Source organism: Schizophyllum commune, assembly GCF_000143185.2.
Source record: "Schizophyllum commune H4-8 unplaced genomic scaffold SCHCOscaffold_4, whole genome shotgun sequence".
Lineage (NCBI taxonomy): Eukaryota > Fungi > Basidiomycota > Agaricomycetes > Agaricales > Schizophyllaceae > Schizophyllum > Schizophyllum commune.
The window spans coordinates 3197673-3221102 of NW_026089541.1; the positions used below are offsets into that span (position 1 = coordinate 3197673).

At 58.6% G+C, this 23430-nt stretch overlaps 7 protein-coding genes and 2 non-coding genes across 9 annotated transcripts; 4 read left to right on the forward strand and 5 right to left on the reverse strand.

Moving 5' to 3' along the window:
- The first annotated feature begins 790 nt into the window (after window positions 1-790).
- Window positions 791-4606, forward strand: SCHCODRAFT_02677266 (uncharacterized protein). Its single transcript, XM_003032938.2, has 7 exons — window positions 791-1534; window positions 1631-2868; window positions 2964-3021; window positions 3117-3122; window positions 3312-3319; window positions 3579-4346; window positions 4368-4606. Exons 1-7 carry the CDS (start codon window positions 805-807, stop codon window positions 4446-4448), a joined length of 2889 nt encoding a protein of 962 aa, XP_003032984.1. The 5' UTR covers window positions 791-804; the 3' UTR covers window positions 4449-4606.
- Window positions 3184-3255, forward strand: SCHCODRAFT_t74. The gene has a single exon. It is a non-coding gene; the product is annotated as a tRNA-Glu (tRNA).
- A 75-nt stretch (window positions 4607-4681) lies between the features above and the next one.
- SCHCODRAFT_t77 lies at window positions 4682-4755 on the reverse strand. Its single transcript has one exon. It is a non-coding gene; the product is annotated as a tRNA-Ile (tRNA).
- A 30-nt stretch (window positions 4756-4785) lies between these two features.
- SCHCODRAFT_02240204 (uncharacterized protein) lies at window positions 4786-5508 on the reverse strand. Its single transcript, XM_003033510.3, has 2 exons — window positions 5314-5508; window positions 4786-5261 (listed from the first exon to the last, which is right to left on the reverse strand). The coding sequence occupies exons 1-2, from the start codon at window positions 5377-5379 to the stop codon at window positions 4914-4916; spliced, it is 414 nt and encodes a 137-aa protein (XP_003033556.2). The 5' UTR covers window positions 5380-5508; the 3' UTR covers window positions 4786-4913.
- A 769-nt stretch (window positions 5509-6277) lies between these two features.
- Window positions 6278-6980, forward strand: SCHCODRAFT_02537281 (uncharacterized protein; the record flags this gene model as incomplete). The annotated part of the gene is made up of 3 exons (XM_003032939.1): window positions 6278-6358; window positions 6424-6788; window positions 6848-6980. 3 exons carry the CDS (start codon window positions 6278-6280, stop codon window positions 6978-6980), a joined length of 579 nt encoding a protein of 192 aa, XP_003032985.1.
- Window positions 6981-7128: 148 nt separating this feature from the next.
- Window positions 7129-10729, reverse strand: SCHCODRAFT_02687101 (uncharacterized protein; the record flags this gene model as incomplete). Its single annotated transcript, XM_003033511.2, has 14 exons — window positions 10268-10729; window positions 10019-10220; window positions 9776-9969; window positions 8981-9727; window positions 8708-8931; window positions 8536-8651; window positions 8356-8481; window positions 8201-8302; window positions 8069-8144; window positions 7766-8018; window positions 7639-7713; window positions 7558-7582; window positions 7283-7502; window positions 7129-7234 (listed from the first exon to the last, which is right to left on the reverse strand). Exons 1-14 carry the CDS (start codon window positions 10547-10549, stop codon window positions 7129-7131), a joined length of 2748 nt encoding a protein of 915 aa, XP_003033557.1. The 5' UTR covers window positions 10550-10729.
- An 83-nt stretch (window positions 10730-10812) lies between these two features.
- Window positions 10813-19047, reverse strand: SCHCODRAFT_02747038 (uncharacterized protein). Its single transcript, XM_050347205.1, has 16 exons — window positions 18582-19047; window positions 18425-18529; window positions 18262-18377; window positions 18081-18213; window positions 17819-17895; window positions 17600-17767; window positions 17452-17546; window positions 17248-17405; window positions 15537-17197; window positions 12999-15483; window positions 11547-12941; window positions 11481-11495; window positions 11281-11431; window positions 11184-11230; window positions 11059-11134; window positions 10813-11008 (listed from the first exon to the last, which is right to left on the reverse strand). The coding sequence occupies exons 1-16, from the start codon at window positions 18706-18708 to the stop codon at window positions 10954-10956; spliced, it is 6864 nt and encodes a 2287-aa protein (XP_050201367.1). The 5' UTR covers window positions 18709-19047; the 3' UTR covers window positions 10813-10953.
- SCHCODRAFT_02598675 (uncharacterized protein) lies at window positions 19015-20871 on the forward strand (the record flags this gene model as incomplete). Its single annotated transcript, XM_003032940.1, has 5 exons — window positions 19015-19047; window positions 19103-19127; window positions 19174-19719; window positions 19770-20094; window positions 20145-20871. The coding sequence occupies 5 exons, from the start codon at window positions 19015-19017 to the stop codon at window positions 20869-20871; spliced, it is 1656 nt and encodes a 551-aa protein (XP_003032986.1).
- A 407-nt stretch (window positions 20872-21278) lies between these two features.
- Window positions 21279-22356, reverse strand: SCHCODRAFT_02573831 (uncharacterized protein; the record flags this gene model as incomplete). The annotated part of the gene is made up of 4 exons (XM_003033513.2): window positions 21879-22356; window positions 21759-21826; window positions 21587-21705; window positions 21279-21535 (listed from the first exon to the last, which is right to left on the reverse strand). The coding sequence occupies exons 1-4, from the start codon at window positions 22125-22127 to the stop codon at window positions 21279-21281; spliced, it is 693 nt and encodes a 230-aa protein (XP_003033559.1). The 5' UTR covers window positions 22128-22356.
- Window positions 22357-23430: the final 1074 nt, after the last annotated feature.

Consider the following 23430-nt stretch of genomic DNA (forward strand, 5'->3'; position numbering starts at 1 on the left):
TGGCATGATACGCCAGGTATCGTGTCGATGCCGAACCGAGGCTACGATCTCTCGAACTAGGTCACAGTTCTGCAGAAAGACGGTTGACGAAGCACATGTCTTGGAGAAAGCGAGGGTGTTCGATACGTGAGGGACAGCCTAGTAGGAGAGTAAATACTTGAAGACCGTTGATGGCCTCGTTGCCACTGTCTGTCGTCGGAGCAGCTTGTCCGTTAGATCAGCGGCGAGAACAGTGGGCTGCCTGTTAGCGTAAGAAGTTCGACGTCGATGTCCGAAGGGAGGTAGCCAAGGATCTCGGGGGATCGCAGCAAGACCGCGTTTGATTCTGCAAAGCCTTTCCGTCAAGCAACTTGTCCGCGCTCCAGACGAGTTCGAGCAATCGAGCCGCCAAGCTCAACAAATCGATAAACGTAATTTCAGTCGAAGCGAGCACAGCTAAGTACGACTCGTATCAGCGAACGAGAGGATGATGAGCTAGAAGACATTGCACAGGATGTGCTCGGCGTAGCGAAAGGTCACCTCGGCGACGATAGAAGGTCTTGGACTCGATGTAAGCGGGCCGACGTCAGCAAGGGTAAAAGACGGTCAATCTTGAGAGCAGAGCCAACGAGTGAAATATTCCCTTGAGAGGGAAATGACGTGGTCGTCCCCGATACCACAGAGCAAAGAAAATCGCAACAGTGAGCGTTCAGAACAAGAGCAACTCGCGCGTTCGGGTGATTCGGCGCGCCGGGCCGAGCCAATGGTGATCTCATGCGGACGACGGAAGTTGAGGCAGTGAACTGGCGGTCGCCTCCTGCCTCCATGTCGACTCGGAATCCCTTCAAACGCCTGGCAGCGCGCGCCACGGGCGACAAGCTGACTCCACAGGCAACAGGAACGTCAACATCGATGTCGGACCCGTTCATCTCGCCCAACCCCACGGGGACGACGGTGTCCGAGGCTCAGAGCCTCACGGTCGATGGCAAGCAAGGCCAGAATCAGGATACCTTCCATGATCAAGCAGATGCCTCGAGCGACTCGGCAGGCGCTTCTGCCAGTACCTCTCATCATGACGTCGCGGACGCGATGAGCAACTTGACGATCAGCACGCAGCCACCAGCCCTCCCACCGCGACGAGAGACCGTGGACGACGAAACCCCTCCCGATACACCGCAAGCACCGTCTCCCACCGCATCTCCTCCCCCTCACACGCCCCCGCGCACCCCCACGCAGACGCAGCACAGCCCTCCCCATCAGTCATCTGCGCCTACGTCTAGTTCCCCGCCACCTCTTCCGCCGCGTCAGGGAAGCACGGCGACGTATGTGCCACTGTCTTCGCCGCCTACAGGAGCGACCCGCACATCTCCCCCGACTGCTGGACCGTCCGCGAACACTCGCGCGTCATCGCCTCCTCCGCCATCTTTCATGTCGATAGACGAGGATCCTCCTGACTATACGCCAACCCCCGATTATAGACACGGGGAGGAGACCCTTGAATACGGCCCTTCTCGTCCCTTTCAGAGACCCCAGCCCACTGCACAAGGATATAATGGTGAGGACTGCTTTCGAGGAACCAGCGCATCTGCCTCATGATATCGTATCGCCACAATACACTTCCTTCCTTCACACTTTACTCACCTCATATCAGGCTGGACCGCCCAAGCGCAACGCCCTCAACACACCGGCGCCTACCTCTCGCCCCATCCAACCGGCGTCTTCCTCTCACCCCAGCCCACCGGCAGCGGCCGACGCCCTTCGCCCGGCGGTCTGCTCGGCCAACTAGCATCTGCAGTCGACCGCGCGCTGGAAAATCTGGCTACCCCTCCAGGCTCGACATACGGGCCGGGGTACGGGCAGAGACCGCCCCAACCGCCCATTCCGCCCGTACCGCCCATGCCTCCGCGACCACCCATGTCGCCGATGGGCAGACCACCTATGCCGCCGCAGCAGCCTCGACCTCCGCCTGCGCCGGGGGCGCCGCCTCCTCCGCCGTTGCATCCGCAGCACACGGGACTGAGGCCTGAGTATACGGGGCTGAGACCTCAGCCTACGGGCAGCGCACCACCGCGCCCCGAATCTGACTTCGCGCGCGATTTCTACGCGGCGGGGCCTGCTGATGTGAACGGGGTACCTCAATCGTCGTCCACGCCGCACCTTTCTGCGCCCGCGGGCTCTTCGCCAACTGCGGCATCTCCCTCTAGCGCCAACAACAGCCACAGTCGCGCCACTTCTAGCCCATCTTCCTCCAACGCTGCCTCCACCAACCTCCGCCCCACGACTACGCCTACGCCCGGCCATCCGCTCCTGCGCGACAACCGGGTCCTCGTCTACCCCGCGGGATACGAGTGTCCTAAGTGCGGCAACACGGGATACAAGCACGGTGACCCCGACCAGCCCTGCAAGCGTTGCTGGCGCAAGTACGGTCGCGCGTACGAGGGGGCGCTCACGTATGCGGATTTTGGACCCGGAGGGGATGGAAGGATGCAAAGGCCGCTGAGGGCTCAACAACCCCCGCAGCAATCGCAGTCCTTTTCAGGTAGAAGACCGACCAACGGAGGACCTCCCGGCGCCGCGTACCATGACCGGCGACCAGGCTCGGCAGGCGCGTCGTTCGGTCGGCCGCAACCTGCGTCTTTCGGCCCCAGCTACTCGCGCGTACCCGGGACGGGCCTGCGCGTGCCCGCGAATGGACCGCTGCTCGCGCATCGGCCGTCGTGGTCGGCGGGGACGCCGTCAGGGGCGTGGGGCTCGCCTGCGGGAGCGTGGGGTGGTGGGCCACCTATGCGGACAGGATACGGGGCGGCGCCGCCGGGCGCGGTGGTGTACGCGCCTGGGGATCCGAGGATCGGGGGCAGGCCGTGCTGGAGGTGCGGGGGTGATGGCACGGTGCGTGTCTTTGTTTGATCCACTTCCTCAACATGCTTGACCCAGTTGCCTGGAGGTGACTGTTTGTCGGTCGAAGGTGCTGACTCGCTTTCCAGGTCTCCTCTTTCTTCGGCTTGGACGAGGATACGTGTAATGTCTGTGGAGGTATCGGACGTGTGTTCAGTAGATAGGAGCACGTAAGGACTTGTAGAACTGACTCTTGCATATGGACCATTGTAATGTACGCGCATTCATATCTATACCTTCAGAATGTTGTAAGTTAACATTGGATGCAGAATAGCGACACTATCGACATCTACGATTGACTAGTGTGCATCCGATATGGTGTAACGGCTAACATTGCCGCCTTTCACGCGGCAGCTCGGGGTTCGATTCCCCGTATCGGAATACCGAAAGGTTGCCCCTATTTTTTCCTCGCATTTACCTGTAACCTGTTGGACCAGCTATATGTGTGAGTGCATTGACTTTCTGTGGCAAAATCAAGCAATCAAATTCTGGATTTTGAAGGTGAAGAGGAAGACGAAACCGAATCGCGATGGGGTGTCCATGGCGGACGCGCGACGACCGGTCCGGTAGACCAGACGGGGACCTGATCCTTCGATCCCTCTTGCTCTCGACATGCTTCATCGGACGACGACTCTTTGCCTGGCAACGTTCTCGCAGCCTGCGATTGGCACACATCCATTCGACACTTGACTTTTCGATCCAAGACGTCTGCCTCTGCCTCCGGACATGCGATCATGAACTGGGGAACCGAGGACGTAGCCCCAGGGGACGCTGGCGAGGCGCTCTGTGCGCTCTACGTCTCCCGCCACCCCCTCGATGAGCCTTTCTACCAGCCCGCAAACCTCCCCATCTACATCGCGCTCGGCCAGTATGGCATGGGCCCGCTCGTCATCCGCGAGCTCGCCGAGGAGCGCTCGCTGACCGCCACGGAAGCGGAGCACCGCGAGCTCACCAAGCGTCGAGACCCGGCCGCTGTGGTGCCCGACCCCGACCTGAAGATCACGATGTACGCCGTGCGGGAGCTGGAGAGGAGAAACGCCCTCGACGCGCGCGCGATCACGCTGTTCTCGCTCGTCTGGGAGTGCGTGGTGGTCAAGCGGATGGCCGCGCTGCACCAGGGGCCCCAGCTCGACTCGCAAATTCAGTGCGATCCAGACAAGTACGCCAACGCACGCGCGTCCAGCTCCCCGCCGGCTCTCACTCCCACCGGCACCCCACATCCCTCCCCCTCCGGCCCCTTACCTATGCCCCGCTGCACGGATGACGACCAAAAGGCGCTGTATAACCGCTTGCTCGCGGACTATCGCTCCTTCGACGTAACGAGCCCCGATCTGCAGGACGTGCGCTGCGCGCTGCCCGAGCTCGAGCAGGCGGGCGTGCTCAAGCTCGTGTACGGGCCACATCAGCTGGAGGACGACGAGATCGAATACCAGCGGCCAGTGCTGTGGTTTGTGCACCGATGTTTGCACAAGGTGCGCATGACGATGGCGCAGGTTGCCGCGCTCGGGCAGTACGTCAAGGAGGAGGACGTGGTGGCGGCAGCGACACGGACATTTGTAGAGGCGGTTCGGTGACGAGGGTGATATACATAGGACTGTACATCTTGGACTGTTCGCTTTTGTACTTGGCTCTGCTCTCGTATTTATGAAAGATTGCTGTCCTCCTCTCCCTAATAGCCTGAACTTCGCGCAAAAAGGCCTCTGTCTCCGAAAAATATAGAAGTGATTCAGACAATGCAAGAAGAGAGTGACAAGGGGCAACCTAGACCTCTCCGGCGTCCCGGCAGAGGCTTAGACAGCCCCTTGTATGGCCCGTACGGGGGTCGAACCCGCGACCTTGGCGTTATTAGCACCACGCTCTAACCAACTGAGCTAACCGGCCGTGCCCAATAAGATCAAGTGGGACACCAGTGGCCTTCCATCCTTCTAATATTCTGCCAAGCTCCGCACGAAAGTCTACTTCGTCAACGACGAGCCAGAATACAGTCTCACAGTCTGCCCGAACATATATGTGTCACCCTCCCACTCCAACTCATCCACTTAGCAGCACCGCGCCGTCCACTGCTTGATCCCATTCGGGTACGAGATGCACTCCCCGTTGTTCGCGCCCGCCGAGATCCACTCGCTGTTGCCCGTGCACGAATTCGCCTCCGCGTACAGAGCCGCGCCGCAGCAGCCCGGACCGTACGACTTGAGCGAGTACGCGGTCGCGGGGAGGCTGTTGCAGTAGCCCGCGGCGTCGTCGATCCTCGCGAGGACGGGGCCAGAGCAATCGGTGCTCGCGTAGACCTCCTGGTAGAAATCGTCGCGTGGGACGAGCGGGTTGGCGAGGGCGAGAGTGGCGAGGAGGGCTGGGAGCATGGTGATGAATTGCATCTTTGGTGATGTCTGCAGGATCGTTAGCATGGGAGGGCCTGGAGGTAGGGGAAAGGCGACGTACGGTGCTGGTGGTTAGGTATAGAAGGGGAAGGTGGCGCGAGCTCAAGGTGAGTGGGCTGCACGGCATACTAGTTTTGGCTCTTATAGTGATCGTACCCGCGTAAACGTACCTCGGAAGACACTAACCCGGTAAACGGCCAGTGCTCGCAACAGAAGGAAGGAGCGAGCGCGCTGTTACTGCGTACAAAAGGAGATGATGATTCACAGCATATTCTCTATACGTTCTCCACGACCCAGAGCGTGTTGACCTGTCGCTAGCTCACCGAAACTAGGTGCGCGGTCAGGGCTTGTGAGTATATGTCTTACATAGATTTTGTACCATTGCAGCAACTCCAGGAGAGGATCGACGCCTTCGATGTATGTCGGCTGTTTGCTATGGGGATTTAGGCGACGCAATGCATCGGGGGCGAGCTGAGCACGCCCTCTAGCATACACCGCATATCACAATGAAGCTCAGCATAAGCACCATCCGTAGACCCACCTGGTACTACCCATTATCGCGCCGGGAGCATGTAAGCCGCCCTGAGGTCAGAGAACACGCGCGAGCCATAGAGATGCCGATGAACAGAGTGAGCATATGCAGATCCGCGTCACAACAAGAGGACCTTGAGTGTACCGCCGGAGGAGACGATCATCGGGTCGGTGAGAGGGAAGAAAGTCAGGTGAGGGACTATGATAGCTCAGCCGTAGCACACGAGAAGGTGGTGAGGTAGAGGCCTGCTATTTCAAGAGCGCGGGTTATGACCGGGGTGCCTACGGAGCTACTAGTTCAGCAGCCATGCGAGCTTCACCTATGCAAGCGCTCGAGTACTGGACAATTTGCGGGTTGTCGATACGATGGCATGACGGTTCTGCTCAAGAGTCGAGCGGCGTTTGCCGAAGAGTTGCCGGCATGGCGGCAATCGCCAGGGAATGTTCGATACGGCAGACCTTACCTTTGACCAGCCGCTGAGCACTGAATCATCATGAGTGCTGATCACTGCGATGTGTGCAACGCCACGGGAGATATCAAGCGTTGCTCCCTCTGCCGGTCTCGCTTCTACTGCGTGAGTGGCTGAATTCGCCGAAGTCACTGCCATCACGTCGACTTAACTTGTTTTCCATCCCCCAGAGCGCTGACTGCCAGAAGGCCGACTGGCCCAAACACCGCGCAGCCTGCCGGAAGAACATCTGGTACGACTCACCCAAGTATCGCAAGTGCGACGACGGCAGCATGCACGAAGGCAAGCTCGAGCTCGTTACCTGGGAAGGCAAATACAGGGACTCGGACGAAAAGCTCGGCTGGGGCGCGTGCATCGTCGAAGAATCGGAGGACATGAAGAAGAAATACTACGAGGAGTTTGGAGGGGACGACAAGAAGATGTTCGAGTACTGGCCGCAGGGGTATCGTTGGACGTGCTGTGGGATGGCGGGGGATATGACGTATGGGTGCGACCACCATGGGACGGGCTCGAAGCCTTGTACGTGCGATTACTGGTATGTGTGGCTTTAGTTGTGGTGGGAGGGAAAGAAGATGAGCTAACGAGGACCATCAGCCGCGCTGGGAAGAGTTTGCCCGACAGGATCTACAACGACCCGGACCCTCACCGGACGGGTCTCAAACTCAGTCGTGGCCCTGACCCGCGCAGCTATCGCCCGGGTTCGTTTGTGATGGACATGGGCTGGTGAGGATGAAAGATTGAGAGCGAATGATGTTCATAAATTAGTGACCTCCAGCCCGATGAGTAAAGTGTACGTGCTGATCTAGGATAGATGTAGAGTTACATGAAATGATGGTGTCGTCTGGCGTCCATCGCCCCCTAGGTCCTACTCGCGCTCACCAGCCCCGCTTCCTCCCGCCTTTACCCCATTTTTCCAACAGAAAGCCGGTCAAGAACTCGTGCAGTTCTCGATACGCGCCGCGAGTACGGATTGCGTGATCGCTGTGGAAAAAGTCAGCAATGAGAAGGTACCTCAATCACCTCACGAACCTGTCGGTAAACATCCTGAACGCGTAGTCCCGTACATGCCCCTTGACGAACATGTCCAGCAGATGTGCTGAATTCGCAAAGTGCACATTGTCGTCGCCAGTTCCGTGAGCGAGGAGGTAGTCCACCTTCTTGAAGGGCTCGACGTCGGTGATAGACGCGTTGACGTAGCCGCCTGGGTTCAGCTCGGGTGTGTTCATGTAGCGCTCCGTGTAGATGGAGTCTGGTAAGAAGGGTTTAGAGGAGGTCCAGGCTGTTTTGGTGCATCGGAAACTCACCGTATAGCCGCCAACTTGTCACAGGCTATAACGACGCGTACAGTCAGTTCGAGCGGCTTGGCACAGGGGCTTTATACATACCGCCACCGACATGGCCAATGAATGAATTCCGGCGTCCGCCTCCACGACCTTGCCGGCCATGAACCCGCCATAGCTCTGCGAGCGAAGTTAGCCTTACTTCCCACTCGCCTCACACCCAGCCACATACCCAACCCCAGATTCCGATCCTCCGTGGATCCACATAATTGCGTCCTGCCCATATCCTTGCCGCCGCCACCTGGTCCTGCGTCTCCCAGAAGCCCAGATCACCCTTGACCACGCTGCGCAGGCCACGGCCCTCGAAGCCCGTGCCGCGACCGTCGACGGCGACCACGATGTACTGGAGGCCGCAGGCGAGGTAGCCGTGCCAGTCGTACCCCGCGAAGCGGAGGTCGACGGTTTGGGAGCCGGGGCCACCGTAGCTGTGATATGGGTTAGCGACAGCGGCGGGATAGGAGAAACAGACACGTACACGTTGAAGAGGACGGCATACTTCGTACGACCAGAGTCGTCCATGCGTGGTGGGCGGATCTCGCGGTAGTTGAGTTCTACGCGGGTGTCAGACGCTGGGTTCGATGGCAATAGGTATGCTTCAATCACGAACCTATACCGTCGATCTCAATGGTGCCGCGGATTATCGTTGGCGTCTCGAACTCAGCAGTGACATTTGACAGGCGATCGTTGGTAGTGAGAGTATACTCGAAATCTGGCGGCGGATCTTCAGCTCACGCTGTGAGGCAGGAGAGCATATCCAGATACCTTCGTCACCAACATGAACGACCTTCTGGTATGGCACGCCAGGCCCTTTGTAGCTCAACAAGTAGAAGCCTGCCTCTGGTGAGAAGGAGGTGGAGTAGTACGCCTCTTGCTCGGCGAGAGGTGCATCTGCACCAGGAAGTCAGTATTGCTGGGACAGGGGATGGGGATTGAATGCTTCACCCTCGCTGTAGGTCAATGGTGTGATATCTGGGACGGCGCTCGAAGTGAGGTTCGAAGGAATAGCGACGGAGTAAAGGTTGCGCGCTGTAGACATAGGGTTTGCGGCTTCAAAATATCTGTGAAAGTCTTGTCAGAAAGCAGTGCATCTTTGATTAGGACGAAAGATACGTACACCACCCACTCGTCCTTGCTGTTCTGACCGACGCCCTTGATGGAGCTCGTCACCTCCCATTCACCGTTTGTTAGCCAGACGGGCTCTGCAGTATCGGCGACAGGGAAGAGGGCGATATGGTTGTACCCTTCCTTGGTTGGTACGATGTCCAGGTACGCGTTCTTGCTGCCTTGAAAGGCCGCCGTGGACAGCACATCCCTCGGCAGAGGGAACACTGTCTGCGCCTGCAGAGCAGTTCAGTCTCATCACGACCAGTATATGCCACGGACGAACTTGTTCGATCCAGCCGTCGTCGCCTTCCTCTCCGTCCTTGCCAAGCGTGCGCACGACGATGCCTTCCGGCGCGCCCTCCGAGAAGTCGACGAACACTACGTGCCCGTTGTCGGCATTCCTGTTGACCTCCTTCACAATCAGGCTCTGGATGCCCACCCAAGCGACTTCCATGATGATCTGGTCGTCAGCGGGCAGGCTAGGGGACCACTGCAAGAGGTGTAGCGTCTCGCCAAGTACCACACTCTCCGGCATCTCCTCAGCGTAGACATGGTTGGCAATGTCGAAGACATAGGCGCCGACAATGGGGTTGGAGTACCCAGGCTTCGGGTATGGTACTTCGGTGGGCTGCGTGTACGGGATGACGGCGTCGTTGTCGTCGGTTGGGTTGAAGATCTCGAAGCGGAAGATGTCGACCTCGGTGTCATTGAAGCTGAGAAAAGCGAGGCGGTCTCCTGTGGGCGAGAACCAGAGCGCGGAGGGTCCGCCGTAGACCTCTTCTTCGTATACCCAGTCGGGCACGCCGTTCGTGACCGTAGGAGAGCCAGTATAGGTGACGCGGATGGGGTTGTAAAGATCAGAGCCCTGGAGCAGGTAGAGATCTCCTGAGTCCACATAGGCTATGTCACCAACAGGTGACCATGCAGCGTACGCGGTGGTGGGAGGGTGATTTGGTCCGACTAGAGGTTGCGTCTCGCCAGCGTCGATATCGTGGATGTAGTAGTTGCCGAGGGACGAGTGTCGCCATTGCTACGCGCCCGTGAGCTCGAGGGGAATGAGGGTGTGGACGCCACGCACCTTGACGTAGTCCGTCTTGACGAGGATGTACTTCATATCCGCGGAGAGCTGCCAGTCCGCCCAGTCCGTAATTGGCTCCCCATTCTCGCGCTTCACGTCCAACATGTTGACAAGGTTGGTCATCGTCTTGTTATTCTTTAGGTCGACGAGCTTGATGTAGCCATCCTCCTGCACGGAAAAGACGCCGTCGCCGGCTACGGGGAGCGTAAGCTGTAGAGCAGCACAATGTAGCTGGCTGCGCACCCTCCTTCACCCAATGCAAATCCCTCGTCTCTGCTGAGAACGTGCCGTTGAAGACGTGGTCCATCGTGATCTTCTTGACACCTGGCGCGCGGTACACCGACCCCTTCGCCGAGTACGATAGGGAGGCGAATATGCCTATGATCGCGGACAAGCCGACCAGGCTGGCCAGTGCAATGACCAGATATCGCGTTGGGCCCTTGCGCTACGGTACAATCAGCTGCGTTCACGCGGGGAAGGCGGGGCACGTACCGACTGAGGCGCGCCACCGACATACAACCCATCTTCTGCGCGCCCTGGCGACCTTGTCCTCGGAATCTCCTCGTCCAAGGACTCCTTATCTTCCAGCAGTGCGTCCCCCTCTTCCGATGAGTCCGAGCTCGGTGCGTCAAATGGTCCATCCCCATAATATGTCGGCGGGCGAACGAGTGTCTTGGACGATGAGGCAGTCGAGCGGATGGAGCGGGTGTCTAGCAGATGCTCCTCTACATCCTCGTCGTCGTCGTGGGCAGTGATCCCGCCTCTAGGTGCCATTGTGGGCGGCTACGGCGTGAACTCCGCCTAGTGCTTGTCACAGCTGCGTCGTGATCGCGGTCAGTCCGAGGGGGCTCCGCTGATTTATAAGGGCGTGGATCTGCAAAGCGTCCGCTGGCACGTCGTCTTCAAGCGACCTCAAAAGGAGCCGGTGGGGGATGATGGTGGTATGGAAACTTGGACGAAGGCGGACGAACTCAAACGGCTTGGCCTATAGCATCGGTCCGACTTGCCGCCAAGTCTGGCGGGTTCCTCATTGAACATTCGAGCCTCGTCAACAAGCGGTGGATTGCGCATCTGGCGCCAATAAAGCAGTACATATACAGCGGTCACATATTCGGAAACAACGACGCAACGTAGAGTGCATACAAAGCATAGGTCAAGAAGTACCGTCCATAGGTGAATCATGCTTCGATACCCTCTTCTTCAAGATCGCTCTCCATTTGGTCCATGGCCTCTCTAAGGGGTTATGATCAGCGACATATCCAGAAGGAAGCTTTAGTACTTACCTATACGCAGTGTCCAACTCGGTGCGCAATTTCCGCACTCTAAATTCCTGATCTTCCAACATCTCTCGATCCAAAGCTGAACACCCGGTCAGCCATCCGTACATGTAGAGGAAGAAAACACGTACCGAGGTCGTCCCCAAGGGTGACAAGGCCCTTCAGCTGGACGACTTGCCTGTACATGCAGTGAGCAATCAGTTGCACACAATGTGGCAGCAAGCTCACCATGAGCGCTTCTCGTCGAAGAACTGGACGATGAAGTACTTGTTGTGCGGATACATTTTTGACCTGCGCTTGTACTTCGTGATGACGGGACGCGGTATCTGGTCCACCTGGTCGTTTTCGTAGACGACGCCGGGCCACCACGGAAAAGCGTCTTCAGGGTATCAGTATCGGAGCAGGGGATAGAAAGAACCAAAACGTACTGATCTTTGCCCAAACTATGAAGGATCGTCAGCAGGCTGTTCGTCCCTTCGACATGAACCACTCACCCAAAGTTCCACAGTCGATGTACCCTTTGTCGTTCAGCAAGTTCTGACCGGCTTTCGGATGCAAGGGCTTGCGCCGAATCCGACCGACATGTGGCTTCTCGCTGCCTTCGGCGTCACCATCCTGCTCCTCATCTGGCTCGCCTTCGGCATCTTCGTCCTGAACTTCGCTTGTCGTCGCGCCACCAGCGCCCTCCGTTGCAGCCTGCTCGTCGTCGCTACTGAGTGAACTGAGGGCTGAGTCGTCGGCTTCAGGCTTAGCGTCAGCTTCAGGCTCTGCATCGTCTTCGGGCGTTGCATTATCTTCAGGCTTAGCATCGTCCTTAGGTTGGGCATCGTCCTCGGACTTGGCATCGTCGTCAGCGTCAGCGACAGACGCAGACGCCCTTCCCTTGCCCTTTGCCCGTCTCCTCCGATGCGCAGAGAACGAGGTGCGAGGACGACCGCGGCCGCGTTTACGGCGAGCGGGTACAGGTGCGGAGGCGGACGTCGCTGGCAGCGTCGAAGGACCAGCTTCGTCTTTCTCCTCTTCGACCTGTCCACTCTCGCTCTTCCGCGCCTCCGCGAGGAGCTGCTGCTTTCGTTCGGCGGCACGGCGCAGCGCTCGTGCGCGCCGCGTCGCCGGCGTGTCGAGCTCCTCAAGCACCGGCACTCCGTCCTCCTCGACGCGCACGCGAGACGGGAGGAGGGGATCGTAGGCGCCCTCGGCCGCAACGCGTGTCCCAGGCGCCTGGAAATCGGCTTCCTTCACCGCCCCGGACGATGACGAGATGGCCTTGATGGCAGCGCGTTCGTTGATGTGCTGAGGGGCGGGCGATGCTACAGACTGCCTTCGGGCTGCAGTGGACTTGCGACGCTGAGACAAGCTACGAGGTTCCGGGGAGCGCGATTGCGAGGAGAAGTCTTCCTGCGAGTGCGCGAGAGCCAGCGCCAGGTCCGCTCTGCTCAATCGACTCTTCCTAGGTGCTGAGGCGGGTTCGGCAGGGGTGTCGGACTCTTGGGCCTCATTGATCGCCTCCTCTTCGTGCGGCGCGTCAGCTTCAGAGCCCTCTTGCTTCGCTGCCGCATCGACGTCTGGCTCGGCGTCCACGTCCGCATCCGCATCCGCATCCGCCTCTGCTTGCTCGGCGTGTTCTTCGATATCGGCGGTATCAGCTTCAGCTTCGTGAGCGACTGGCTTCGCTGGATGGTCGTTTGTACCTGTAGCCGCATCTGCCTCTTCGTGCACAGGTGTCGAGGGCCGACTGTGCGGCTTGTCGGTGCCCGTAGCGACTGGCCGACCTCGTACGTGGTCGTCAAAGCCCGGCACGGGGACAGGCAATTGCGGATGCTCTTCATTGTACTTCTCCACCTCTCTGTGGTGTCTATTCAGACGCAAGGATGGATCTTCAGATAGACCTGAGGAAGTGGTACTCTCAGATGATGTGTTTCAATTCGGACGGAAAAGATACGTACCAAGCAGGGCGCCTATCGCAGATTCATCATGAGCTGTAGCAGGTGCAGAAGCGCCGACATGTCCAGCGAGTGTTTGAGCCACGTCTGAGCTTGCATCTTCCGCATCCGTCTGCGAAGCAATCGGCGCAGACGTAGCGGTCTGAGATTGTGCTGGTTCGAGGACTTGAGAGGTTTCCTCGGAGACTTCTTGGATGGTAGCGGTGGGCTGGGATGCCTGAGCAGGAGCTGCATGCGAGTTCGCTCCCGAAGTGGGTTGTTCCGCCTCGGGATCGACATGCAAGGAGTGCACGACATTCTGGGCTGAAGACTCCGAAGACGTGATCGCGGATGGTTGTTCTGTCGTTGCAGGCGGGGCATACGGGTCAATCATGTCAGAGGGAATCGACGAGACAGGCCCTGTCGAGGGCATGTTCGAGGCAGCGCGCGCCTGCCACTCCTCAACGTTTGGTGGGCCGTACTGGGGGACATATGACGGCGGCCCACTGTATTGCATATCCCCTGTCATGCCTTGCGCGTATTGCGACTCAATGGATGGATGCTGAGCGTACTGAAGGTCTTGCGATACAGAGCGATTGACTTGGGTTTGGGCTGTCCTGAGTTGGTCGAGATCAAAGTCCGGCGAGATAGAGATCTGAGAGCTTGTGATAGGAGAGTGAGGGAATTGGGAGGCCGAAGGAGCAGGGTGCGTGTGCTGCGTCGCTGACGGCGTAGTAGGAGCATACTGAGGCCCCGCCAAAGCAGGCTCAGGGTATTGCCCTGCTGGAAAAGTGTGTTCGCCACACTGTGCCTCAGTCTGCGCCTGTTCGGGCGGGACCCACTGTTCCGGTCCACTTGATGGGGCATAAGAGCTCGGTTGACCCCAGTGCGCACCCGGCGATGTGGCAGCAGACGACGAAATAGGAGTCGGCTCGACCGAGTCCCACTGAGCGCGCGAGACGCTATACGGAACCCTGGGAACCTGAATCGGTTGTGGTGACCAATAGTCTTCCGAGGGCTCGAGTTGCTGTGGGCTCGTTGACTGACTGACGGACTGTGACCGCCACGTCTGACTCGACCTGGTGAAAGGAGGTAACTCCTGTGTGGCCTGTGGGGAGGGAGCTGCGAATGACTGCGGCGAAGGCGCGCTGAAAGGTGCTTGTGGAGACGGCGCGAGTGCAGCCAGCAGCTCGAGTGCGCCACCGAATGAATCCTCGCCGGGAGGAGCAGACTGTGATGTTGCAGCGGCCACAAGCCTTTCCAAATTCCGAGTCGGCACCGAAGGATGCGAAAAAGGCCTTTGAGACGGACGCTCCTGCGGCGACGATGGCCAAGACCCCTCGTATGCACTCGGCTCGTGAGCCTGATATCCTTGGTACTGCGAGGGATATGATGGATAATCGGTGCTCGTGCTAGTATACTGCTCTGCCGAAGGACGTGAAGCAGCGTAGTCCGCGGGCGCAGATGAAGGGTAGGAAGTATATTCGCCCCGAGCTGCGGTCCAATAGGACGATTCTGCGCCAGGCTGGGTTGAGGCCTGCTGAGCGTACGGGCCGTATGTCTGTGGACCACGGGAGGCATAAGACGCCGATGTAGCATGCCACCCAGCGCGTTCGTCATGGTAGTTGACATGCTGAGAGCGTCCACGGCGGGCGGCATATGGTTGCTCGCGTTGAGGGGAAGCATACGAGTGCTGCGACTGCTCGGGCTCGGGAGCAGCAGGTCGAGAGTGAGACCGTCCTGTGTACGCCCCTGCAGTTGCAGCCCAGCCAGGATCTTGGGAAGCGTCCCACTTTGACGTGGATCCTCTCGCATACGGCGCAGGCGACGGCCACTTCGGGGGAGTCGGTGCTTGAGGCACCACGTCTGTTGGAGGTGGGACAGGTGGCAAGCCTTGTAACGGCGATGTAGGTCCCGCAGACGGAACCGGCGCATTCCGCGCTCGTTGTGACCGCCGTGGCGAGCGCTGGGGAGATGACGAAAGTTCAGCGAATTGATATGCTTGTTGTAGGTCCGTTCCCTCCTCCTCGGGCTCTGACTGTTCTTGGTTGGTGGCTGGATCCGAGGATGGAGCAAGCTGCTCTCGCGCTTCACGTTCTTCTTCGTCCTCGTCGTTCTCATCCTCTTGCATCCGCTCGCCGGCAAATGACAAAGGTTCCTCTGTGCGTGGATCATCTTCCTCAGATGGGGGTACCTCGTTGTCCATTTGGTCAGCGGCAGTGTTATCGGGTTCCTCTTCATCCTCCACATCCATTGCCTCCTCCTGGGGTGCTCGACGGCCTCGGCGGGATCGAGAGCCGGTTGCGCGCGACTGACGTCCTCTCTTCTTCGCTCGCGAGCGACTTGGAGTAGGCAGGGTCTGATTGTCCGAAGCGGCCGTACTGGAGATCGACAGGCCGGACTTCAAATGACTGGGTCTACGCTTCTTGGGGGGTGGAGGTGGCGGCGGAGGGCGATCCAATGAGCCACGGTTGCCACGCTTCGTACCAGGAGGTAACATCCACCCAGCCTGGCGAAAAGAGCGTGAGAAAAACATCTCTGAAGGATATCAATGTAACTCACATTGAAGTACTTGAACGTGTCCTTCTTGTCGATGTCCTCTTTGACTGCAGGCAGTACCGGCCATTCGAAGCGCTCCACCTCCTGCACCGGCGTCGTCGTCCGGCGTCGTTTTCTCGGACGCTCTTTGGAAGCAGGTTTCTCCTGTACCTCCGTCGTACTGGGTCCGGCGCCAGGAGTCTGCGTAGCCATCGCCTCGCTCATGAAGGTCGCCTCCTGAGCCGACGCTCGTCTTGTCCGCGGCGCCACATCTGCATACACAGCAGTAACAGGTGCCCTGTACGCCTCTGCCTCGCGCTGTCCAACCGGAACGAACGGAGGTATGCGAGGCGTACTCGTAGAACTGCGACTTCGCCGCTCGCGCGCCTCCCGCGCCATCTCCTCTTCGAACTGCGCCTGTTTCTCAGCTTCTTCGGTGAGCTGCCTCTCCCTCGCCTCGTGTTCCTCTGCGCGCTGCCGCCTGCGTCTGTTGTCGCGCTCGGTTTCGGCCTTTGCGGCTTTCTTGCTCTTCTTCGACGGCGCACGGGATGGAGGTGACGGCCGACGAGGCGGTGAGCTAGGCGGCGGCGTCGGTTCGCGAGGCGGTGGAGGTGGCGGAGGCACGAGCTTGCCAGCTTCGTACGCTAGTAGTGAGGAGAGCGGATCCTCGTCAATGACATACTCGCAAGTGGGCTGTATGACGTCGCGAGATGCAAGGAGGGAGAGCGCCCACAAAGCTGGCTCCAGGTCGCCGACGTTCTGAGTTGGGGGCAGCTTCAGGTCCTGCTTGACGTCCTCAGCTGCGGGTAGCTGCACTTGATCGACCTCAGTAGGGGTTTCGGACGCGGCCTTCATCTCCTTGCCGAGAGCAGCATCCATCTCTTGCCATATGTTCTCCATATGCGCCTTGATTCGGTGTGCAGCCTTGTAAAACGGTGTCGCGGACTTGTTGTACAGCAGCGCATTGCTCAAGACGAGATTGACATCCTCCTGGGCAACCGTAAGCTGCGTGGTAGCGTGCAACAAGATCAGACGTGCCTTGAAAGACCCCACATCCCAGTACTCGTGCTTGTTGAGTTTCTCCTCAATGACACTCCAGCTCATGGGCCTTGCTACGACGTCAAAGTAGTCGGGCGCCTCCTGCTTGGTTACCGGGAAGCGGAAGTAGTTCTGCTTATCGTGACTGGAAGATGGATCAGTTTCGTTGTATTCTTGCAGACAATATCTTTTGGCTTGCCTCGTAACCTTCTCGAAAGCGACGCGTAGCGGACCCTCGTTGTAAAACAAAGCCGCAGCAAGAAGCTCTCGAAGGGCAGACGCCTGGTGCAACTTGCGCGCCTCGCGCTTGCATGTGAGAGCTGCCAGCTCGCGAACCTTCTCCAGATCGCCCTTGAGCGCAGTGAGCTGCTCGAGCTTGGCGACACGCTCCTCCTCGGTCTGGGCTTGCCCGGCATTGCTTGCAGTCCAAGGCTCGAGGTGGAGCCGCTTGAGCAGAGGGGCGCCACGACGTGCCTCGCGCTTGAGCGACCAGTACCTGCATATCAAGCTCACAAACTCAGGCTTCTTGCGGAGTTGGATCTTCCCAGTGTAGGCAAGGACACGGTCGACGACGATGGCAGGAACAAGAGGAATAGGTGGCCTGTACGTCTTCGCGTACGCGCGGGCAGATTTGGATTTCGTGTGAGCTACGAGACGGTCAGGGAGTGTCACATCTACGTTTGATACTAGGACGCACCGACGCCACCCTCCTCTTCCTCTTCCTCTTCGGCCTCCGCTTCGAGCGAAGCCTCTCGAGCAGCGGCCTGGTCTGGAGGAAGATGCCGTTCACAGTAAGCGACCAAGGGCGGAGCAGGCGTCCCTTGGGGCCCCTTCATCGGCATCATAAGTTTTTCCCTATGATCGTCAGACGAGTGATGTACAGACAGAAGAGGGTACGTACTTCCGGGCGCATGTTACATGGAAAGCGACCACGCAACTGGGCTTGTTGCACTGTATACACGCGCCTGAGTCTTGCCTCTTGCAAATACTGCATTTCTATGGAGGATCTCATGAGCGGGGTAACAGCGGCAGAGGCAAAGCACACGAACCAGCCTATACCGGGCTTTGTTAACGCGGTCGAGGTTTGCTATGGGCTCCATGACTGTCTCATTGACGACTTGGGTCTCGGGGATCCACATGGCGCAGAGCAAGTGAATCCAATCCCCGTTGACGGTCTGTTTAAACGCGCCACCCTCATTAGGGCAGAGCACGCAGGACTTAACGCAATGTTAGTCCACGTTCAGAGGAGGGGAGGGGGAGGTGCGTACCACTGGGTTCTCCGGGCTGACAGTACACTTTCGACAAAGCCACTGGCCTTCAGGGATATAGGGGACGCCGTAGCATTCTGGAACTTGATGAGCACTTCCTTCGCGTGCATACCAGGGGAGAACATAATGTGCGCTCGCTTGATGCAATCAACGATTCAACACGGAAGAACGGCCTGTGAAGATGGGCCAACGCGTCCAGATTGGTAGGCTCGACGGCGACATGCGTAGAGGTAGCAGGCGACCTGGATGCATCACTACGCACCTTGGTGGACTGCAAGGTTGCATCCATCGCAGAAGACGATGGCGTTTGTGTTCTCTCCTTCACTGTCGTCGCAGATCGCGCATGTTGAGTCTTCAGAGGGGAGTGCAAAGTCCGGCTTGGGGATATTCTTGGTCTAGTAGGGGGATGAATGTCTGCTACATCCATGCCACTGACGACGCACCAGGTCAAACCACTCCTTCTCCAGGCGGTCAATGATGATCTCGAAGAGCTCGTAGCTGGCGCGATCGAGTTGCTCCTTCTTGCGCTCCGCGTTCACCGCGTCCAAAAATTCTTGGTCTGCAGGTGCGTTAGCTTTGTCCCCCTGCCACTTCGCAGCCACGCACCTTGCTCGTCCATGTCATATTCGACCTGCCGCGCGAGGTCTGCCTCCAGGGGTTCAATGTGCCGGATGTAGTGCTCCGGGCGAACGAACGGGGTCAGGTCATTGTCTGGAGGGATCCAGTCAGTACATTCCCTCCCTCTCGATGTTTGCACACGCACAACCATAGGTGCGAGCGTTCTTGTCGCTGACGCCGACTGGTTTGGTCGTCTCGTCCTCGTCGACCTTGATGAACTCGACGACCGGTATCGCGTCGTGCTTGTGGTCTGCTGTCGACGCCCGTGCCATCCCCTACGTCTGCTTGAGGTGATTACGAGCAGCAGAACAATGGCATGAACGTCGGTGGCAAGAACAATGGCGACGGCTCTTTGTTGATTAAACCGTGAGAAAAATCGCGTACCCGCGTCTTAACCTGAACTTCGTCGTCGCGCGCGTCGAGCTCGCCGTCTTTCACGTCCCGCCGCGCGGCACCCCCCAAGGAGATCTATGACCGCCGTGCTCAGACCCATATTGGTCACAGCGATATCTCAGATGACCCCTGCCGCGCCCGGCCCAGTCACCAAACGAAAGGCCGCTGAGGATCCCAACACGCTCATGCAGTCTACCAAGAAGGCGAAGAAAGATCCGGTGCGTGGTCATCAGCGAGAGCGCACATCCCCCCTCATTTGACACGCTATAGCAGGGGAGCAAGTCTGGGAAACGGAAGTGTGCGTGCATGTTGTCTCCAAGTTGACCATCTACTCATTCACGCAGTGTTCAATGGCGAGGAGCAACCCGGTGGCTTCATCATTGCCCGAGGGCCGAGCGTTCAACCGCCTTCACGCCCGCCATCCGTTCAACCATCCGCCACCACGAACGGCACCGGCGAGCCCCCGCCCCCTGCGAAGAGGAAGAAGACAGGTTCGGTTCCGCCCACCACCCCGTCGCGTCTGGACGTACCAAATCCACGATCACGCGACCCCGATGGGCAGGGGCCCTGTATACCGACGCGCTCGTCCCCCGAGCTGGACGAAGACGCGCAGGCCATGACGACGGAGGCGGACGAGCTACGACGATCATCTCGCAGCTTTTCAACGACCACCACTCCCGCAACCACGCAGAAACACCAGCGACGGCGGTCAGGAGTGATCCCCGTACACGATGCAGAGTCGCCAACCATCGAGCGGAATCGTGCACTGCGCGGCGAGGACGCGCGAGGGCGAGGAGACGCGCGAACGCCAACGACAGGGCGACGGCGAAGTTCCCTCAGCTCGCGAGGGAAACGGGTCAGCGATATCTATGCCAGTACGGGCGTAATACGTGCGTTTCTGTAGCACCCCCACGATGCAAGTTCTGACCCGTGCTTTCAGCCACTCCCCATGAGTCTGTGTCTGGCGCTAGCTTTCACAAGCATATCGACCACGACCAGCCCGAGCCTGAGCGATTACGCCAGCTTCTCATCTGGCACGCAGATCGCGGCGCGTCCGACACCGAGACCAGTCCCACTCTCACTCCTACCGCACGACAACTATATGCCCATGCCCAAGAAGCCTTTATCGGAATGTTGCACGACAAGAAGATCCACCTTCCAACCTATCACACCGACTCCTCCAACGACAGCGCCACGATGAAGCCCAATAAGTTCAACGTGACGAATGCTCAGTGGGATGCGACGTACACGCAGAGAAACGCAGAGTGTGTGACGAAGTTTATCGGATTGGAATGATCACCTAACATGCATGTAGAGCCGAAGCACGGTACGAAGAATGGAATCAATGCCGTTACACCTATGACGAGTTCATCAAGAAGGAACGCGCCAAGCTGGAGAAGGAGAAGCAGGCGGACCTGTCCACGAAGGCGAGGGGGAAACAGCGAGCCGATGACCCAGAGCTCCCAGAATCCTACTTTCCCCAGGAGCACCTCATCCCCGACGAGACCACCCGTCGACACGTCGCTATTGCCCGCGAAGCCACCACGAGCGGCCCGACACTTGCTCAGAAGCGTCGTCAACGCTTCGACCAGTTCAAGTTCAACGCAGACCAGTTGCGCGACTTCGCACATAGCGCGCGCACGCTCGTCCGCCTGGCCTCCGACGCGCTCGACGCGCGCTTCGCACAACTCCGTGGGCGGCTCATCGCCTCGGGTGGCGCGCCGTACGTCGCAGGCGGCGGCAGTGCGGAGGTGCTCAACGCGTACGCGCGCCCGACAGCAGCCGCGCCGGACGCACAGACGTTGTTGCGCGCGCTCTTCCGTGTCGATGCGCAGCGGCCACAAGCGAGACAGGGCCAGGCGGCGATGAGCGCGGCGAGGGAATTGAGGGAGCTGGACGAGCGAGGGGCCGGCGGCGAGCGGAGGCTGACGGCGGGGGTGGTGCCGCCAACGCCCAAGCGGCAGGTGCCGGGGACGCCTAGGCGGGGGACGACGCCGGGCAGGAGCAACACTCCCAAGCGGAGTGGAACACCTGGACGATGAGTAGCTCTGCTTAGCTACCGGGACAGTGCATGTCGTCGGCGGGGCGAGATACGCCCAGGAAGGCGAGGGCTTCCAGGTCCTGGGTCCTAGTAGGCTCTCACATCCTAACGGAGCCCGCCCTCGCAGCCGTAGAGGGAGGGGGTGAGCGCAGTGCTCGCCATCTCATGCGTATACCTTGATGACCTCGGCGGGAGCGCAGGCTCTGCGTTGAGCACGATAATGCTCCGATTGTATGATAGATCTTCTCTTGCCTATACTCTAGTGTCCCTAGTGTGCTTTGTATCGACCTTTCTCGTTTTGTCATTTATGCCTCATTATCGTCATGCTCTTGGATCATCGTTACGGGGACTTTGATTGCGAAGGATGAGAGAGACGGGCAATGATAAGGTGTGTTGAATGTGTACGCCTCAATCTGAGACCTCTGGCACCGGGGTCTTCCAAGACACTCCAGCAGCGCGTGCGGCTTCTATGGCGATCTCGCGCACGGCGCGCACCTGCTCGATACTTGCCCCGTGCCGTCGCGCCCCCTGCAGATGCCAATCAATCTGCGTCGGGACGTCCGACGCAATAAGAGCAGCAACGAAGGTGAAGGACATTTCGGCGGACGTCAGCACTCCGCCACCACCGTAGACGAAGCCGTAGGCGGGGTTCATGCAGAAATGACCTGCAGTAAGTCAGAGGTTATGAGAGCGAGACCGACGAAAGGGTGACGCACCGAGGTCAGGATAGATGTCGTACAAAAGTTTGCGGACGTCGGCGGTCTTCTCGCCGTAAGTTTGCGCAAAGAGGTCTTCGCCGATGCTCTGCCATTCCTCACTGGTAGTCGAAAGGTTTCTGTGTTGCTAGGTGTCAGTGCTAGCCACTGGTGAATTGCAGGTAAGAGGTACCTCAAGGGTTCTCTATCATGCAAGTCGGCTGGCATTGAAGCATGCAATTTCGCAAGAGCGTTGATACCCTGCAAAAGTAACTCCGGATGATGATCTAGACTTAAAAGCTAGGTTGCGCACCTTGGGGTAGCCACAGAGCATGCCTGTCTTGAAGAGCGCGTCGCGCAATTTGCGCGCGAAGGCAAGACGCTTGTCGTGGCTCGACTCACCTTCGACGGCGGACGAGAAAACCTGTGGGACTGCGTCTGGGAGATTCGCTGCGCTGAAAGCGCATGCAGCGACGAGTGCCCAGGTCTTATCATCTGCATCAGCGGGGTACAGGTCTCGCAAGCGGGCCAGGAGAGATGATTCGATGGGCGACGAGGACATTGCAGCTAGAACGAGAGCGTGGCGAGAGTGGTGGCAAGAGGCAAAAAAGACCAAAGCTCGACACGCTTGCGGAAAGGGTATTTTTGATTGAGACTCGGGTCAGCGCCCAAATCTGCGTCAGTTGAGACGAGCACGCTAGAGCACGCATGACGTCCTTTGCGAACGTAATCAGCGGTAAGAAACGGTTGGCGCCCACAAAAGCGCCAGAAAAGGATACGCGACGCCCGCGAGGTGGTTGAACGGAGGACACCGCAATGGACAGGGGCGGCTTGTGGGTCAGTGTTTGGCGTTGTTTGTGGCTGTGTGTATGTTTGATCGTGATGTCAAGTTGTCAGTACCACGCGGGTTGAACTTAACCATCACGGTCACTCGCGCACCTTCGCCTCCAGCTTCTCGTCTTGCCCTCCGTCCTTTCGTAACCTGGCTCGTGATCCATCTGCTGGGTGTGGGTGACCCTTTTCTTTCATCTTATTGGCTGGTGCGAACCTTGGCTGCGCTGGAAGACTGTAACAACGCAGCACATGGCTTCTATATAATATCGCTCTCAGACTCGGTGGCAATCCTTTCCTGTCGCGTCAGGACTATGTCCGTCGCTTTCTTAGATCGCCATACTCATGCATACCGCGTTCAACGCTCAGCCGTGCCCTCTGCCCACCATACAGAACAGAGTTCGGTCTTCACCGTGGGCGCTCCTGCTTCTACCCTCTGCTGCTAACTCAAAAGCCTTCTTGAATCGGTTTCACACTCGCGCTGTCAACGCCGCCATGCCTCTGCCGCAGGCCCTCGTTCACAACATGTCTGTGCTTTATGTTTATTCGACGCCCACTAACTGCTGCGTTTGGAGACATTTGACCTCAGACAGCCGCCACCCCACGCTGCGCCTTCATGTTTTCAGCTCCTTGGGGCATCTTCATTTTCTCGGCCTTCTATGAAGTCTTCGCGGCTGACCGCTCTTACGCTCTTGCCTTCGCGGCACGATGGATCGGCTATGCCCCCGAACACGTATTTGTGCAGCCGTGCCCTCATATCTACCTCTTGCGGATGGTTCGTGGATGCACGCGTCGTCTTCAGGCCCATGAGTCGCCGGCTTCATATCTCTTTTTGACATTCTGCTTATCATGTCTGTCTTGCCTTCATCCCGCGCTTTTCCTTCGTCCCACTTTTTGTTCTGGAAGCTCGCATCGGCTTCTGTCTGATATGTGCTATCTTCTGTTGACGTGTTGCTCCTTCTCGCCGACGGTAATATGCAACAACGATATCTGAGGCTGTCCAGGCGCGGCGAGCGCCGGTTACGGCTTACCTA

Coding starts and splice junctions, on each gene's coding strand:
- SCHCODRAFT_02747038 (XM_050347205.1), bottom strand. CDS start 18,708: ATGGCACGGGCGTCGACAGCAGACCACAAGCACGACGCGATACCGGTC. Junction 18,378..18,424: donor ATATGACATGGACGAGCAAG/GTGCGTGGCTGC, acceptor ACGCACCTGCAG/ACCAAGAATTTTTGGACGCG. Junction 11,231..11,280: donor TTCGACGAGAAGCGCTCATG/GTGAGCTTGCTG, acceptor CTGCATGTACAG/GCAAGTCGTCCAGCTGAAGG.
- SCHCODRAFT_02240204 (XM_003033510.3), bottom strand. CDS start 5,379: ATGCCGTGCAGCCCACTCACCTTGAGCTCGCGCCACCTTCCCCTTCTA. Junction 5,262..5,313: donor TATACCTAACCACCAGCACC/GTACGTCGCCTT, acceptor ACGATCCTGCAG/ACATCACCAAAGATGCAATT.
- SCHCODRAFT_02677266 (XM_003032938.2), top strand. CDS start 805: ATGTCGACTCGGAATCCCTTCAAACGCCTGGCAGCGCGCGCCACGGGC. Junction 1,535..1,630: donor CACTGCACAAGGATATAATG/GTGAGGACTGCT, acceptor ACCTCATATCAG/GCTGGACCGCCCAAGCGCAA. Junction 2,869..2,963: donor GGTGCGGGGGTGATGGCACG/GTGCGTGTCTTT, acceptor CTCGCTTTCCAG/GTCTCCTCTTTCTTCGGCTT.